At 39.4% G+C, this 19,655-nt stretch overlaps 1 protein-coding gene across 1 annotated transcript in view; it reads right to left on the reverse strand.

Annotated features, from left to right (window-relative positions):
* SLCO5A1 (solute carrier organic anion transporter family member 5A1) overlaps positions 1–19,589 on the reverse strand; it is a 78,904-nt gene extending 59,315 nt beyond the window's left edge. The window contains exon 1 of the mRNA XM_085324937.1: positions 18,994–19,589. Within this exon, the coding sequence (XP_085181063.1) occupies positions 18,994–19,507 (514 nt within the window). The 5' untranslated portion in view covers positions 19,508–19,589. The remainder of the gene's footprint in view (positions 1–18,993) is intronic.
* Positions 19,590–19,655: the final 66 nt, after the last annotated feature.

The raw sequence follows: 19,655 nt of genomic DNA on the forward strand, positions 1-19,655 counted from the left end.
GGAAGATTCAACTGGAAGACTKCACTTGCATATGCAATCTGCATACTATCGCAGTCTTTAATCAGTTTACCACAAGGAAGTTATTTGTTGAAACTTTAGGATTATGTTTGCAAGGAAGATTAAATATGAGGCCTAAATCCCACTGAAATTCACTGAAAGTTGGGTCCCGGACTTCCTTAGGCCCCTTGGGAAATCTTAACCTCAGTTATTAAATTACTCTGAAGGAGACAGAGACACCGACAGACAGAAGAACTCAAAGAATAATACTGAAGTTACTTGGAAAAAACATGATTATAAGTGTTACTAGTGGTCTTGCTGTTGACAGAGCTTATCCAAGTCTAATGAAAATCTGCTTGGCATCCTTCCACTGAATAGAAGATTTTTATAACATGTGGCAGAAGAGATGTACCTCAGCACACTGGTGGACCCTTAACTAAATTTTCAGATTCATATTGATAAATTTGCCACAAAAACAATAAAAGCACACATCTCACAGGTAGAGAAGAGGGTAAAAATGTTACTCAGCAAAGCAATGCAAACATGCTTCGCTCTTCTCTTTCAAAGAGCAAATATAAAACTTTCAGTATATTTCTATATTGCATATTATACTTAGTTGTAATTGTAATCCACTATATTGACAATTTTAACAAACCATATTGTAATGAGATTAATTATTGATAGTATGGATTACAAATTCAGTACAGTACTCGCATGTCTTCATTACACACATTTGCTTCAAGATGTAGAGTAAGACATGTTTCTTGTGAAATAAAGGTATAATGTAAAAGTTTGAATAATCAAATTACACTGGTAACAAAACTCTCTTAAATTTTGCTCTACAAAATGTTCATCTACAATGAAATATTCACTTTAAGAACAAAAATCTCTTTGGCTATCTTATTACCTTGGACAAAAAATACTATGTAAATTATTTATAAATTAATATAACATGCTCAGATCTATGCTTTCAGAGCATTATGCTGATAATCTTTTATATTTGATACCTTAATGTCATGCAGTAAATCGTGGTAACACTCATGCACAGAACACAGAAATCAAATATCACACGGTACATTCTGCAGAGAGTTAGCTCAGGCTAACTTTGAGGTATCTTCTACAACAATTTCCTCCTCTCCTCAGCCGAAGCTGAGCAACTCATCCGCTGAACCACAGCACTTACTTAGCGAATCTGACGCACTGAGGTGACCGCGTGACCCACGGTATACGGGATTGACACAGCGTTGTCTCGAATCTAACTCTGCTCCCCCAGCTGTGCAAACCATGGCTGAACCAAGCACGGTCGCTCCACTTGTGCTCCCAAACGGCACACTACTAGTACTTTGCTCACTGCTTTGCAAGTGCTTTTCTGAGATTTTTTGAGCCTGAGACACACTTACAGAATGAGAACTCTCCTTGGATCAAGTGCAGTTAAGTCACCATCCGCTGACTCACATAATAAACCACTCAGGGAAATGTTGCAAAACAGAAAACCAGTAGTAACACAATATTAYGCTTTTTAAAACTCTAAAACTGCTGGGAAAAACTTAACAACTAAAAGATCAAAACATTGCAGCGGAGAATGAGCAGACATATGACAGCAGAAGCAGACACTCGCTCTTAGCAAATATAGCTGAATAACCAAACTAAATTACCTCTCAGCTTCACTCATTAAAAAAAAAAAAAAAAAAAAGGCAGAAAACTCTTTTTAACAGCATGCACCTTCTTTTCCACAGGAGAAAGCATTCAAAGACACCACTTTAGGCTCTTACCTCAGGATATTTAACGCAAGGCTGATGGGCATAACCTTCCCTAGCCTTTGTTGTGAATATTCCAGTTGTACATTTTTAAGTGTCCAACAAAACAGTTTTTGTTCAACRGAATATTTTAATATTGTTTTCAGTTTCTAATTTTCATACAATAATGAAAAAAAGGAATGGTTTGATCACAAAATAAACCAGCTCAGCAGCTAAAGTCAAAAATAAACTATTTACACAACCTTAAAAAACAAAAAATAAAAGGTTTGGACTGTACTGTGTTCTTCTTTACACCAATATAACAGAGAAAAAAAATCCACAGAAATCACTGAAATTTCTTCAGATTTTCACAGGACTAAATAAAATCAGAATATGTCTTTCTTTCCAAATTGYCCAGTTTGAGGAATATTCCTGAGATACTCTGACGAAAAATAGGAGTGRTGATTTGGGACAAATTATTAACTAACTAGTTTTTCAATAACCTCACCTATGTCACACATTTTGCATGCAGGCTTCTCTTCTGATACTTGATTCTGCTCAAAACAAACGAAAAATAGAAGGCTGAAAGCCTTTTTGGAGAGATTTTGCTGAATGAATCAAACATTCACAACAATTCTGCAATATTGTAGTTATTACTACCAACTGGTATATCCAATTTCTCTACCAAGTTTTCCCCCACAGGTTGTCATTGCCAAGTTAATACAACTTCAGATATCTGTGATTAGGAAAGATGTAAAAGAGGGCCAAGCAATCAAGYTCTAATCTTAAAGAATGGAAGCTATTCCCCCTCCCACATTTCAGTTTAAAAATATACACATAAATGATCACAGTGGGCTTAGTTCCACACAGCTGGAGRTATCTATCGCTGCAGAGGTGCATTAACTTCCTTTAGCAGAGAAAACAGAAAGGCCCRGCTTGAAAAATAGACCATATCCACTGCTAAGTAGATGAGGTTCCACAAATGCTCTTTTCTGCACATGCTCTCCTGGTTTGTGTCTTCAAATAAATTTACATGCTAACATTTTTGCATATCCACCTACTTCCTCTTAATGCTATTTTAAAAAGCATATAACAACTTTACTACACTTTCTGTCTCTTCCTATAAATTTTAAAAYGAAAACTCTTTGACTTTCCATTTTAATAATAATGTATTTGGAATCAAACGAAACAGCTTAGTAGGATATAATTTCCACCTCCCTCTGTGCTAGTCAATAAAAGAAATTATAGCACTTAATCTCAAAAGGTTATTCTACGCTATCTTTTTGATCTTTTATGCCACATTCATCATCGCAGTATCTGAAAGTAGATTATGGTGTGAACGCTTTACCATGAACTCAACTTCCACTGATCTTCAGAGATGAAAGAGAAACGTTTGAGATAAGGCAGAACAATGTGAGTTTGGCAGCACCATGAGGATGTCTGCAAGGACACAGGATGCCAAGAGAAAGACTGCTGCGGAGGAAGAAAAGGGGGCTTATTATGGGGAATGATGAAGTCCCTATCTTTTTTTTTTTAATTGAAGTTGTCATTAATTAATGAGTCTGATCACAGCTGCAAAATCCTATGACTCTGCAGAGATAAAAGGAATTTGTAACCCAGTTCAGTGAAACAAAGAATATGTGACATTTAAGAATACTTTACAGTCCGTAGCTAGTAATACATGGGCAAAATTAAGAAAGACAATCTGTCCGATTCAAAGGCAACTATACATTAATGTCCTGAAAACTGTACATRTATTTCTGCTAATAGATGGAGCTTAAACACATCTGAGTGCTGTTCTGAACAAAGGTTATACGCATGTACCAGCATTTTCTCTAATCAAGAACTCAAATACTGGCAGAATGGAATGGAAGGTTTTATGCAAGTTTCCCATCTATAATTTTTACAACTGAAAAAATGGAAACATAAGATCCTTACAATACAGATCAGGTTACACAAAGCCAAGGTCAAGACAAGGCTTTTAATCTAGTCAGGACCCTACATATTATATATGTACCAGCCAATAATAATTTTAGAGGCTGGTATTAATCCAGAATAAAAATTAGTCTTCAGAWTCTGTTATTGAGCCCCCTGAGTTCTGTTAAGCTTACAGACCAATGCCACTTTTTCAGCTGAAAAAAATACCATTAGAAAGAGAATCATAAATGACTTTTTAATAGAAAGATGCAAGATCAACTTTCTGTATTGTTATCCCACACAAAATAATGAAMCTATCCTGTGCTACAAACCGTCATGTCTCTGAGATACTATTTYAGTTACTCAACATATGGTCCAGATCCTGAGCCTGTGATCAAGCCACTTTCAACTTTCTGGTAACAGAAATCCAGCCTAAGAGCTGCAAATATTTGGCTAAAACAGAGGCATGTCCAGGCAGCTCCATGGCATCTAGCACCTGCACCTGCTCATGGCATCAGCGTAAGGGAATAGAAAGGAGGTTAAATTCTTGTATCAAGTTCTAATGTTTAGAAAAGGGAACAGGAACCGGGGGGGAAGGGGTCATCTTCAASGTACCATCAATTCTATGATAGGAATTTCCAGGTTTAGTAAAAGTAACTCCAAAAGAGCTGTTTTTCCCTCATCAATGAGAAGTGCAATGGARTAATGTAAATACATTAATCATTTGAGGTGCGGGTTTCAGGATCAAATTCTACTTCATCTTCAATTTGTATAATGTCTCATAGTCAGCTGAAATACAGACCAATATCCAGTATCATATAAAACCAAATAGGTTTTATATTTAGCTACTATTCTACATAAGCATATTAATGAATACTGTATTGCTATTAATTACATTATTACCTTAAAATTTATACTTACAAGTGTATAAAAGCATATTAATGGATCATGTACTGCTACCTACAGGGTRGAAACTTCAGGCATTCACAATAATATATGAAAAAACTACACAGAAAATATTCTTAAAATATTCATAYAGTTACCAACAAGACAGAAAGCCTCCATTTAGTCCTACAGTATGCTATGCCACTTTAAAAACAAACTTAGGCTTCCTCCGACTGATGATGCTACACCTGCATTGCAATTTTACAGCCATCTTGGGGAGGATAACAGAACCAACTATTAGATTTTTTTCAAGAGATTTTCGCACTTTTGAAAAGAAACAAAAGGAAGAAGAAATCTGTTCCTTCCACTAGAAGACGTGCAAAGGGGAAGTCATGATTCCAAATATAATAAAAACAAAAGTCCTCTCTTAAAAAATACTAAAAATACATGATCTATTCAGCTAAATAGCTCTCATTTCAAAAAAAGTAAGACTCAAGGAGTCAGATGTTTGCTACAGCTGCTTCTTTTCAGCTCTCCAAAGAAAGCACGGGAGACAGATGTGACTTGGGGCTCTGCATGTGGTTTCACATGACATGTAAGTGGATGCGAGGGCAGGCTGCTACACCGGGGGTGGTCCTGAAAGTGGGACCCATCCCAAGCCACCCAGCCTATCCCTACCACAGGAAGCTGGGTGAATGATCTGGTCCCAGCTAAAAACTCTTCCTGTCCATAGCGGTGAGAGTGTCTTCTGCCAGATAAGTCAGTAGGTCTGATTCACACTGTAGCCACAAAATCATTAAATCCAAAGCAAGGGAAAGGGCAACAACACGTGTCTGCAGTAAGAGAAAAAGGCAAGGAAGGGAAAAGCCTCCCTTCCRGTGGCAGCCTTCAGTTACACAGGAGTGACACGAAAATGCTGACTGACAAAGATAAGGCACTGCAATAAGGAAAAAGGGACTGGGGAATTGATTCACTCTTTTTGGCATTATATTAACATATTATCCAGGCTATTAAGGGTATTAAGAAGCCTATAATTCAGAATTCAACTATTTTGTTCATTTACCAGTGGGTTATTACATAGTTCTACTAACATTCAGCTGGAGAGAATCACGGATGACTAAGGAAATGAAGTGTTATACACTTAAAAATTCATCAAAATAGAAAAATCCCAAACCCAAATGTTTTTGTTCAGCTTTTTTCTTGTGACATAAATAATCATTAAATGTGGTGACCCTAATCCAGTACTCTGAGTTATTCCTTGGAGAAAGTATGTAATTACTTTGATATGTAACTTCTTGACCACATAATAATAAGCAATAAGAATACATTAACTCCACAAATGTACTTAGTTATAGACAATCTGCAMAACAATATATTAAATGCAATTTGATACAAAAGTTGGCTCCCCAAACTGAACAATAAAGTCATTTGAATAGATACCACTTATCCGTAGAAGTGGCACAGAGTTGCCTAAACACAGGTAACTCTAAACAAAACTGAAAAGTCTGTGGATGGTCCCTTACAGTTATCCTAATTGCCTGTGATTTCAGGTACAACTCAAACTGTGTTATATTAGTGGTACTGCACAAATAGTAAGTCAGCACAAGAATCATCCTTTTATTAGTACACGCTACTGAAAATCATCGATGAAATATTTACAAAACGTCAAAACAGGTAAGCCTGAAGTTTCAGGGATGGTATTCTCAATGTGAGCAAACACAAAAATTCTTCATCTCCTAGTAAAGTCTATAACATGCTATAAATAATATAATGGGTGAAAATCAGAGCAAGAGGAGACATGCAGACAGTAGTCTTCAAATAGGACCTTTGTATTTTCCACCCAAGAATGAATGCAAATTGAAATGAAAAATAGGAATCGAGAATTACGATGCAAAAATGTATCTCAAAATGTCAAGCTTTGCAGATAAGTGTACACTGATAACCATTTTTTCCATAAAAAATACTTTTGCCATCAAACTCAGATGAAAAAAAATGGCACCACTTTCCCAAACTGTTTTCGCAATGTAAAAGGAACCCTGCTTTATTTTTGTCTGTTTTGCTGACYTGACAAATTTTTATTTCCCATTACTTAAATAAATTTGATATAAAAAAACTCAGAGGATCTCTTTGCAGTTTAAAAAATGGAAAAACTTTACAGATCTGATCCTGCTCCCATTCACTATCAGGTACATTCTTATCATTTTCAGTGGGAACATGAATGTTCCTATAGATAGCTGTGATTTTATTAACTTTTCTGGAAAGCTTCTCTGAATTTAACGGTCATTAGATGCCAGACATGAGAACCACAAGACCAAGAGAGCAGTTAGCTATCATGACTCTGGCCTTCATAAGCGCAAAGACATTAATATTAAATAAACACTTCCAGATCTTCCTTTCTGCTCYAACTCTGCTTGTTGCATAGGTAATAGTTTTTTTACTCCAGCACATGCTTACTCTGTGCGCACTGCTGTATAGCAGTGAACTCGTATTTTCTAAATAAGATAAACAGTCTGCAGACAGTATCTCCTCACGTCTTTTCAGGGTACCTCATGAGACAGTTGAAACATTTTATCCAKACTAGGAGATCTTACAGTTTTCCTTCTGAAAATGTCTCGTATTAGGAAATAAGCTGAATTACACAACTCAAAATCTCAGTGGCCTTTTTAAAGCAAGTGTACCAGTTAGGAATATGAATACTAAGAGGTCTTGATTGCAGGCGACGTTACTACTACGAAACATTAACAGTTCTAGCTGGAAAGAAAGACTTAGCTAATATAAAGATTAAGAAGTGCTAAAGAATCTAGCAGGTACAAAATGACAATATGTTTATCAGAAAAACAGCTCTGAACTGATGACACTGACTTGTGCTCTATTATTACTTGCTTCACAATCCCAGATAAGAGGATTACTGTCTATTTTGGCACTACATGTTACAAGAGTATACAGGGCATAACCAAGGGGTTGTATTAAGAGACTGTCTTGTATCATCACACCCACACAGATATTCCTCAAGTCAGTTCCCCCACATCAGAAAACAACCAGCTGTCATTTCTCCCAGATTTACACAATTTCRTTACTCAAGAGAATAAGAAGAAAAAGCAAAAGCGATAGCAAATCTTTTCGTTTTAATTTAAGAAGAATGCAGTACRGCCTAAATTCAAGAGCAGAACTGCGTTATTTCTCGGTCTCCTACATCCAAGAGTACCATACTGCTCCTCACATTCTGTACCCCAATTTCTATGACCTTTCCAAGCCACTGGCAGTGCAAAAGTAATCCTACCAAAGCAGCTAGGGACTCCAACACAGCAGCAAGTTATGCTACCATCTCATCTCATCTCATCTCATCTCTTCTAATATTAAGCAACTAATTCTTCTAATATCTCTGGTCAGGCCATGCAATACTTAGAACACATGATTAACCTGACTTGGGCAAACAATAAATATTATTTCTCACATAACCTGAAACTATGACATACGACAGATCTTTTCTTTAGACTCTGTAATTCTCAAGTTACAYATAAAAGCAGACAGCACAACTCTGAGAAGTAGAATACTAGTTTTTCTCCAAAGCACTGGGCTGTATCAGACCCATGGTAAGCTCTTCTTTTTTGTAGGATTTAATTTGGAGGACGGGGCGGGGGGGAAGAAGGGAATTGGGATGGAAGGAAATTAATTACAGATGTATTTGGTCATAAGCAGTTTATTTTTACCTTATCTGAACACTCCAGCCTACAACTTAAAATGTTACTACTTACCAAAAGACTAATAGCTGCTCTAACTACACCARTGTAGGAAATCTTATATTAGTTCGTATATTCTTCTGTTTTTCTCTGGTAAATTGAGTCTCATAAACTGAGTCTCTCCTTTCGCTAAAAAGGTGTAAATGCACCCAAGACTTCTAAGTCAGTAACTTTTAACAGCCTTTTTCAACTCCTTTCCCATTAGCTGGCTTGGCAAGGACTGGTCAATCAGTTTTACCTCATTTCTCACAGAAGGCTGATCTTTTAGTTATCACAATGCACGAATGACCAGTCAGACAGGCAGCTGCCTTATCCAGTCTTTGGGATTTTTTTTTTTGCATTTCAAGGTGAAATGCCTCCGTACTTGCTGTTTGTGGTGCTTCCAGCTGCCCAAAGTTGGAGCAATTATCCACAAAATCAAGTAAAAAAAAAAACTTCTGAATCTAAGCAAAACTCTGTTGCTAAAACATATCAAGTAAGACAAACAGCAAATGCTAACGAGGTCAGGACTTTTTTTACCTTCTGCACAGGCTCAGGTGCCAAAGTAGCCCTAAATCCGGAGGCTCTCATTTTAGAAGTGCTTGTCTTCCTTCTCTTCTCCCAGTGCTTCTGGAGAAGCCACGGGAGTAAACATGTGGCTGTTACTGCCTATTCACAGCTACTTGCCTTTGCTTCTGTAGGCGAAGGAGCTCTCACATGCCAGCAATATCCTTCCCTTTATAATCACTGCCCTGAGGAAATACACAGTCACAGAGCTTCTGGAAATCAATACAGCGCATTTGCTATTTAGGAACTAATTTTAGAGTATGGCTCTTCCTTCAAGCATCAGTTCTCTCTTTAACTCTGCCTTTGAAAAATTATTTRAGGTATGGCATTACATTACAGTGATGCAGAGCTGAGTTCAGAGCCCTTCTACTCTCTCTGTTCAGAGCCTTTCTACTCTCTCTCGCTAACATCCCTCCCAATTGCAATGCAGCTGTAGTATCAAAATACCATAAATTTGCCTCAGACAACCCTAATGCCCACTTTCTGTCCTCAGTTATGTTATTAAGGAGAAACTTAATGTTCTAAAATTCCTATTTCAGGCCAATTATGTAACTTACCAGCTAAATATCTGAATTTGTGTGCATCAGCGCTAACATATTGCAGACTCAAAACCTCGTGTATTATCTATATTTCCCCATGACTACAAAATTTCCCTGGGGATGCCCTCACTATTTCTATCACTAGACAGCTGTATTAAATCAAGCTGATAAAAATTGCCCAACAAGTTAATAGAAATTAGAACACACAACATTACGTAGTGGCTGAGTATAGCTGAATATTTTACTTTTTGAAATGGGAGGGTTATTACTGAACTTATCTGTACTTTAGAAGATAATACTCACTATTAAACTTCTATTATTTCAAACACTGGAATTAAGTAACAAACCAAAATATAAACTCAGATTAAAAAATCACACACTGGCAGACTATTTTGTTGTTTCAAAAATAAGCTACTACTGCTAAATAGCTAAAATAAAGCTACTGAAATCTCAGGGATTCTGCAGTTCACGGTCCGCACACTGGCCTGGAGGGACACATCAGGCAAGAGTGGAAAATCCTGGGCTGAGGGGTAAGAGGAGCGTGGGTGGAAGCAAAGCTTCACTGTACTTTCCATCTTCAAAATTCCTCAGCTTTGCCAGGGGTTTTCCAGGACTCCGGAGAAACTTAAAGCAGCATCTTCCTTCAGCTCTTCTGATGGACTCGGCACCATCAGGCACCAGCTGGTTCAGAGCCCTGCTGGCTCTGCCCCGCAGGCACCTTGGACCACACAAGAGAAGAAGCGTCTACAGACCTTAGGTATCTTCTAGAAACAACTGAGGCTTATTTCACACATTCTGTTTCGAGTAACAGGTTAGGCAGCTGCCGCAGTGTGCTCAGAACTGTTTTACAATTTGCTCCACTTTATCTACACAGGTGCACTCCTTAAAGCGCRTTGGTTTTCAGATTTTGATCTAATCGGGGATTGAAAAAGAAGGTGTAAGTAAGGCACCAGAGCACCTGGCTTAGCATACTGGCACCTTTGAGTCCTCCTACATGACACCTAAAGTAAAATATTCTGAACAAATCTATAATAAATACTGCAGGAAACTACAGCAAGTGTACAAAATAGAAAGTACCGTACCCTTGCTAGCAAAGCMTCTATCAGAAGACACACTCAGCTAATATATGGATTATCTGAAATACTATGACTCTAGAGGATAGTTTAATAATAGAACAGAACAGAAAGAATATAACCACAGGAGAATCTATCCAGGATCTACTTTTTACCAATTTTACCAAGAAATTGATTGAAAGCAGCCAGATAAAAATGGAAAGTAGCTGCTAATAACAAAAGCTTTCTAAATTCAATCAACAGAAAAGCAGGTACCTCCGTTCAGAGCAGCACTGGATTTCAAAAAAATAAATGCTGATATACTCTTTGAACTTTCATACTAATTATGTAAGTGCTGAGGATAATAGGAGGGTATGAAAACTGTCAGATTGAAGGCCCTACTGACACAGTGCAATGGAAAAAAGTGTTAAAATCAATATATGCAGGGAAAAAATGGCAACAACCAAAAATATGCCGATAAGTMAATTAAAGAAATTAAAACTATTGAAAAATAAGCTATATTGAAAATGGAGACCAGAAGCAAAAAGGAACAGAACAGGGGTACAGAATTAGTTAGACGCAGTACTATTCTGCAGGATAAGATATAGTTCATGTCTATTCTCTTTCAGTAATTTTTATGTCAACTTGTTCAAATCACCAGTGTAAGCATATACTTTTTTTTCCAGYTGCCTCTCTTCCAAGCTCAGCATGATACTAGTTAAAACATAATTTATTCCAGAGTACAGTGTTTTTCACTGGTGTAATGTGCCTTGCTGCCAAGTAAGCTGTTTACCTACAYGAGAATTACTGCTTTCAGATTAGACTATCAGGTGTAACGGCAGCATAAAAACAGCACTCGAGTTTCTGTGTTCACACCTCCCCATTTCTCAACTAGGAATAAGTTCACTTATTCACGCGGAAGAAAAGGAAGTAAGAAAGGGAAGAGGGAAGTCCAGGGTTCCCTAGGTATCCAGTTAGCACTACCCAGTGTAGTGCTACCTAGTGTATATGAATTTCTGGCCTTGTGACAGCAGAACAGATGCACAAACTCTCAATCATTCAGCTACAAAGCAGGACACGGTCCATAGTTCTCTCTGCTGTAATATATTCTTTCCCACCACAGAAAATATTCTTTTTTTTTTTTTTTTTTTTTGGGGGGGGGTGCTGGGAAGGGGTTGAGGTATGGATTTAGAAGTGAAGGGAGCTTGCAAACACATCGCAGAGCAGCCCTTTGTCGCAAACTTTCCTAATTCCAGCCAACGGGACCAGACAGTCCAAGCAAGTTGTGCTAAAAGCACTGCAGTGCTGGGGACAAAAAACAAAACRAAACAATGGACCTAGCTCCTAAATTCAGTTAAGAGTTAATTCAATGAAGTTATAACCCAGATTGACTTCATTGCAAGGACAAATTCTCAATGAAACTACAGTCAGGACTCAAAAGGCAAACAATTCTTTGCTTCCCGTGCGGAGCCATCACTTCTAGCCATTCCCCTCTTCCATCCATGCAGTTTCTAGGACTCAGGTTACAGCCCTAACAGCTCTTAACATCCCCTGTAGCTGATGGGTTTACAGAGGCACCCTTGGACTTGGAGCTGAAATTTTGGCAATTCTGGTGATGAATCACAGGAAGGATGATAATCCAGCTTGCTCTGTCCTCAGCGTCCAAGCGGAATCTTCTGTTCTCTCAGCTGTAAGACACATAACTAAAACCCACTTTTACCACCCCAGTCATCAGGAGCAACAAGAACTGCCATTTTTATGGAGTCATGCATGTCTCATGGTAGAAACATTTTCAAAAGAAATGTAAAAAGCATTTAAAAAATAAAAAAAGCAAAACTGAATTGATTCTTCCTAAGTGTAACAAAGGCATTTTAAAATGGTACCATGATGAAGAAGACTTAAAATATATTTAGAAAGAAAGTGTGAGACTAAAGAAATATTCTGATGTGGTGGAATTACCGCTCTGCCCTTTTAAAATGAATAGATGGAATCCATTCCTCTACTTTAAGCATTCCTTGGTCAAAATTTATAGATGCCAGCCTTCATGGAGAAACAGCAGGTCAAGTCTGTTTTGGTGTAATTGCCTGCATCACCCATACAGCAGAGGAAGAAAACTGTATATCTTTGAATGAGATGGTAGAGAGAATTCTGGTCTGCTTAACTTTCAATTAACAAGTCAGCTGACTTTTTTCTACTCCCTTTTGACTGTATAAGCACTTTCATGGCAATTAACTCTAGGTAGTAAAGCAGCTACTAAACGACAGTTAAGGCAATCTAGAGGAAATAAAAAGCCTCTCAAGCCATTTAGAATCTGGTCCAACTGCAACAGTAGTATTTTTGGTGAGCCTTTACAAAACAGTCAGGATATCAAGCAGATTGATAACGTTTCCAGGCACAGGATACTTACATACTAAATCGTAAGCCTTCAGTTCCTGGGAAAAGGTACTAGCAAACTTACTTCAAGACCACTTTCCTGTCTAATTTTTTGAGCTTCAGCTTCACTGGGGAACCACATCCAAGTTCAGACATCACTAGCCTAAATCAGAATTGCAGCAGAGCTCTGGGAGAAAAAAGAGCAAGAAAAGAGCATTCCTGTGCAGGAGCACGGGAGCTTTGAGGCTCAGAAGGCTGACACCTGACATATCCTGAGTAAGGAAAGCAGCAGGACCTGGGACTTTGGTGAGTTCCAACTCCTGGATCCCACCCAAATTTTGCCATTTAACATGAAAGAAAACAGCCAATCAGAAAAGTATAACACAGGCCTCTTCTTGCCCTACTGAAGGGCAAAGCACATTTTGTCAGTTACTTCCAAGTGCCTCTTTATCATTTAGCCTAAGGGTCACAGCGCTGSGTGTGAATGATGCTGGAGGAGCCARGAGCAGAGGCAGCAGCAGAGCTCCAGGCAGCATCTCCTCCAGGGAGGAGGACACTACACTGACAACGCAGGGCAGGGCACGTCGCTCATGATGTCAAATCCCGCAGCCAGAAAACTTCAGAGGAAAGCCTGCCCACTGCTGTCGCTCAACTCATTTTAACACATCAGTTGCATAGCTACAGAACCCTCCTTCCTCTAAATACTAAGAAAGATGGTCTAGGATTTCACTATGAAGAAAACGTTATCAATCCCACTGCAGGGCAGGAGGCTAAAATGGAGATGAAAAGTAAAAATTATCTACTTCCCTCACCTCAGCTATAATATAGGGTAGTAAAACCCCACCTAAAGTACCACGTAGCAGTACTTTAAATAATTAAAAGAAACCATGCCCAATGCCTGATCAGCATTTTAACACACACGGAAAAAAAAAAAAAAGTTATAGAAATGCCAGAAAAGCACAATACTGAATTGGATCCTCTGAGCACTAAACTATCTGTACAGTAAAACAGCATAATACTTATGCACAAGTCTTTTAAACAGACCTGCAGTCGCTTCATTTGCTTCTCAGGACGCTAAGGCCAGCTGAGAGCACAGTGCTTTTGGACAGCAGCTAAGTCTGCCCAGCTGATTGTGCCAACAAAGCAAGAACAGGTTTCTACAAAAGATGGTTGATGGGCCCATTTTTAGAGTAGCCTCTGGATAAGCCAAGATGTGGATTTCACTCAGATAAATGAAAATCCTGTATTTGAGGACTAAATCTGAGCATGCCGCTCTTTTATATGTGAAATACAGCAGGCAATAAAAACATTCAACATTTTTGCCAGTTTCAGCTTTAATGTCCTTTAGATTCATAAAACACAGCTTGCTCACAGGGATGTTGTAAAAAATGTTTGTAAACAAATGTTTATCAACCATACGGATCAATGCTGAGAAAACCCTGTAGGAACTAGCCTTTCCCTGTATCGGATAGCATGAAGCGTATTCAGGGTGTATCACAAGTGGTCACAGGCTGAATGGTGAGAATAAACTGAAATACCAGTCAGCTGTCTCACTCCCTCCAGACTGTCCCTCCTGGTCAGCCTGAAAGTTGATTCTCTCTTGAAAAACCTCAGTGATATTTCAGCGTACATATAAAGGACCAAATGCCCTCACCAGGCTCCAGCTCTTGTCCTCCAGCGGTATCCACTGTTGGATGGCATAACCCCAAAAGTGGCCGGGGGGAACAAATCAATCCAAGCAGCATGATGATCCAGTGCTTCCCATGCCTACATCCAGGAAACGGTGCCTTATACGGAGACACCCAGTTCGCACTCTCCCCAGCACCCAGCGGGCAAAGGTAGAGTGTTTCTGAAGAAGTGCATGAAGCTATTTGTCCTTCCCTCTCCTTCCCGGTGGGAAGTAGATCTAGCGGTAGATATAACTAGAAATACAATAAATATAACTAAAAGAATTAGAAACATATGTACAGGCTTTTGAGCAGACTGCAAAAAGACCTGATGGGTACACAGAGTAAACAGTTGTAAAATACTGCTAAAAAGATGATTTCCATACAGAATACAGTCACACTAAAATGGCTTATCTAATGCTAGAAACAGCAGCCCACAAATGATCCTTGCGAAAACAAAGCCAGAGTCCAAGTACTTTTGAAATCAGTCTAAATATTTGTTCTTCCTTCAGGTTAGGAAAGGGCTTTGTTTTCGGGCTCTCATACACGACCTCTACCAATCACATTTACACAGGTTTACCCAATTTTTCAGATATTCTCTCATAAAGTTCTATCACTGCATTTTTAATTATTGTATCTTCTCAAAACCAGGAAGAGCCTGCATTAAATTAAACTGGCTTAGACCCTTTCCTCACAGTCTTTCATAACCAGCTTTGAGAATTCTGGAGTCTGAAAACAAAATATCTTTAACACAAAAACTAATTCACCCACTACTAAATCTTTGGAAGGTACAAGTAAAAGGCATTCCTAAGTGGTGACATGTATTTATTAATGCAATATTTCTGTAAATCTAATATTGTCTTTCTATGCATAAATTTTCAAAGTAAATTCCTTTTATATTGCAATAGTTATTTGCAAAACAAGCAAGATATTTTGAAAACCATTCAGGCACCATAATACTGCTAATAAACCTCCCTTTTCCCTGTGTTTTAGGAACAACTTTTATAATTCACAATACAATCACACGGTAAACTCATTAAAGCTATTAAAGATAAACTGCTGGATCCCCAGAAAACTACATTGTGTTTAAGTTAAGTTTTAGAAATTGACAGCAGAAACACCATCAAGGGTACAAAAAAGGACTTGCGATATCCAATTCAATTCCAAATGAAATAGGGAGAATTCTACCCTAACATAATTAAAAGGAAAAGCTGCATACATCTGGCAACTGACTACAGACATGCTACTTTACTACAAAGCATAGAAGGGAGAGGCTTACAAAAATAACACGATGTCCCGTTTTGAGAAAAAGTATGCAATTACTATTTTGGATTATCTATGATTTAAAAGAGTGAGTTCTTGTATTTCCTAGGAATCTGTTATGATCATAACTTCTCTGAGATCACACATCTTCTCACAGTTAGCATCACCGGTATCAAAGCATCGACCGCCGTAAGGGGCAGGAGGAAACAAGGGTAGCACTACCTTTGCAAGGAAAAAGCTTTCTGCAGAAGAATGTGCTTGCACACTGCTATGCAAGCGGCCCAAATACATGCATCACTGCTTGGCACCTCTATGCTACTAAAAACAACATACCACCTTGTAAACTGGCGTTGTGCCACCCTGACAGATGGACTTATGTGGAGGCAGCCAAGAGACTATGTATACGCATCAAATATGTTTTTTGAGAGCAGGACTTCCAGCCAGGAATGTTAAAACAGCTGTCCACACTGAGCTTGCATGCCGACACTTAAGAGGATATGCTAGTGCCACTCGAGCCCTGAGCTGGATTAACTTGGAAAATAAAATAGCTTCCACAGCCACATAAGGTGAGTTTTTGCAGAATTAGGATTAGTGATACTGAGGGGGTTTTACTGACCTACAATTAGTGAGCAAACTTAAAGACTTGTAAAGAAGTCTTAAAATTTTCAGCTCTGTGGAACTTTTATAAAAATGTATGCTTGTACACAGATGCTTCTCATTTGAATATACATATGCACATGTTAATTTTCTTAGGAAAAGAAAAACAATGCAGTGCAAGCATGCTTACAAACACACATGCTAAGAACTTTCCAATTGAGTTAGAGGATACTATTTTTTCCCCAAACTTAACTTCTTCACTGAGACACGTTCTCATGTGAATCGGATCTGTTTCACTACGCTTTCTTCTCTTTTCAAAACTTCCAAGCTTCCATGGCCCAATACTATACTTTTCAGTCACACAAGTCTACACGCGTACATGTATCTTAGTTCAGATATCATTCACACAGCTTGCCTCAATAAGAAAACCATGCTGCCTCGAGAAATTAATATTGCATAACGTCAGATGTGGTGGCACCTGACTGACAAGAGTTGTGTCCTAGCCCCATTTATTGCATGCCCTGCCTGGGGGTCCTGCCCTGTACCCACACATCCACCCCGCAAACCTCTGAGGATGTTCCAAACCTCTGAGCCGATTCAAAAACCATGTTTGTTCACACCAGCGTGCCAGATGATGTTATCCCCACTCCCCCCCACCAACTCAGGTTTTACTTCTGCCCCTCAAAAATTCACTTGCCTAAGTCTAAAGAGAGATAACTACTCAAACCTGGACAAGTTAAAAGTTTTGGCAGAATTTCACACTGCTGAAAAAAAACCATGATGTCATGATTTCTAATGGAAAGCAAAAATTCATTTATACTTTAGTTGGATATCTAATCTTTACTTTTCTGAATATGGACTTAATCTGTGAGGGTATCTGCGAGTATAGCTCAGAGCTGAACTCAGTCCCTAGCTACCAGTCACATACAGTTTTTGAGCAGCCGCTAGTGTCTTTTATCTCAGTTAACTTCAGGGGTGATCTTCGAAACAATTAGCCATTGTCTGAATCGTTTATAGTAATGTAATTGTAATAAAATCGTGCTAGGAGCACTTCAGTAGCAAGCGCAGTTTCTCCGGTGCGTGAGGATTTCAGAACCCTGACCCTGACCTTGCTTCCCCCTTCGGTGGGGACTTTCCTCCTGCTCTCACCCTGCTCATTCCAGTCACCCTCCAGTCCTCTTCTACAACCACTGCATCTCCTCTTTTTCTTCTCTTGAGGTTTTTGAGGACTATGTAAAATTATCTATCAGCAATCAGATTCGGTCCCCTTTCTGCTGTTCCACACTACAGTTACAAACCTCATCAGGAAGATTCATTTTTACTTTTTTCTTAGTGCTAATAAAGTTGATTTCAGGTTAATTTAAATTTCCATACCAGTTGAACTTTCTCAAAGGGGAAAGAGAACAGCAAAATACTTTGTTGCCTATTCAATATTTCATTACACAATGTTGTGAAAATGACACAAGAAATATGGGTAATATCTATCTCTCCTTCTGAAAACCAACAGTGCCTCAGGCTTTCTCAGGACACTGCACATAGAACTGGTTCGAGAAACAGTCAAGCTGCTGGAGAACAGATCAAAAGCAATACAAAATACCGATCTGGATCTACTACTGTTGCTTAATAAGGTGATAAAGCACACACCAACTGTCTTCCTTTCATTAATGTCTATTTTATACAGAATGATTACCTCCAAGGTTATCCCAAAGATTGACTGAAAATGGTAATGCTGAGCATCCAAAACTATTTAGTAGTTCTTTCAGACCAGTAAGTGCCTCCCCTTCTTTGAAAACAATTTGATGGAGTGAAATTCATTTCTCAAAAAATCACCTAAGATTTTAATAAACGTTCAGCAGACAGTGAATCTTCTTATGCATTATGCACACTATAAAAAAGTCACGGTCTTAGTTATAACCTCTAACTCCCGGGAAAGTTTGGTACTCAGTTAAGTGAGAAACCCCTTCTGCATTGTGAGAATGACTCCCAATGCGACCACCTGTACCTGCCAAAAGCCACGTGCTAGCCGCTAACAGATGGGAGGACTGTCACTTCCTTAAGCGTCATCTGAGCTCAGGTAACTGAGCTCTGAGCCCTGGAGGTTTCACTTGCTGTTTTATCAATGTTTTTAACTCATTCTCAGCTCCCAGATGATTTACTAATGACTGCTACAATTCACTGCTTGTTAAAGAAATGCTGCAAAAGTAACACACGGCAAATCTTCTGAAGTATTTAACAAACATTATTGTTGCATTTAACCCTAAAGGCAGATCGATCAAAATTTAGAAATATATTGCTTCTCTATTAGTAAAACAAATTGAAGGGATACAGTTAACTTCAAAACTGCTCTCTGAAGAGGTAAATTGCTAATGCCCAAGTAGTGAAAAGCATTAGAGAAAACAACCTGCTCTGATTCTCTGGTGCCTTATCCCGAATACGGGAGGGTGTGAATACAGTCACTTCTATGCACACATTCTCACCTGTTACTGCTGTCCACAGTTCCATACTAAAGGGAAGAAATTATTAAGAAGAAAGCATGGCAAGTTTACTTCAAAGCTGACTTCAGAAGGAAAGTCTAGCACAGCTGCAGTACAGAAGGCACAGGGCAGCAGTACCTTTAACCAGCGGCTCCTCGGAAAGACTGCGGTTAGTGTTTCAAAGCACCCTTTACTTAGATGCCTTACCTAGGTAAAGCGAGGCGTTTTCTTTCTTGACATTGTCATCTAAGTAGGTTGGTCCCAAGGTATAGATGGGTGTCGAGCCCATGCCAATGAGGATTTGGGCACAAATGAATAAAGCTACATAGAGGGAGTGATCGTTTCCGCCAGAGTCCTTGACACAGGCCGGCGAATCCAACGGCTCTTTGGCGGTGTTATTGCCAGTCATACACAAGCCCTCGTTACTGACGGAGGAGTTCAGTTCCTGGATCTGGTACGGCGGAGAGATGAAATGAGGTAACGAGAAAAGCGCAGCCCCCAGCGCAATGAAAAACCCACCGACGGCCAGCCAGAGCGGCCTCCGTCCGCGCCCCCCGAAGTAACTGATGAACACCACCACCACGAGGCTCCCGATGTCGAAACAGCTGACCAGCAGCCCCGACTCCGAGCTCTTCAGGCTGTATCTCCTCTCGATGGTGGTGATGACGCTGCTCAGGTAGCCGGAGACCATGAGGGACTGGATGAAGGTCAGGAAGCACATGCACACCAAGAAGAAGCGCGAGTCGGCCAGCGCGGCCCTGAGGCACGCTCTGCCGGGCAGCCCCGGCGGCGGGGCACCCCCGCGGCCCGTCCTCAAGGGGCGGCAGCTCCCCGCCGCCGGGAAGCCGGGGCCGCGCAGGGCCAGGGCG

This window comes from Rhea americana, unplaced genomic scaffold (assembly GCF_003343005.1).
Source record: "Rhea americana isolate MKP2758 unplaced genomic scaffold, rheAme1 scaffold_121, whole genome shotgun sequence".
In the NCBI taxonomy this organism is placed as follows: Eukaryota; Metazoa; Chordata; class Aves; order Rheiformes; family Rheidae; genus Rhea; species Rhea americana.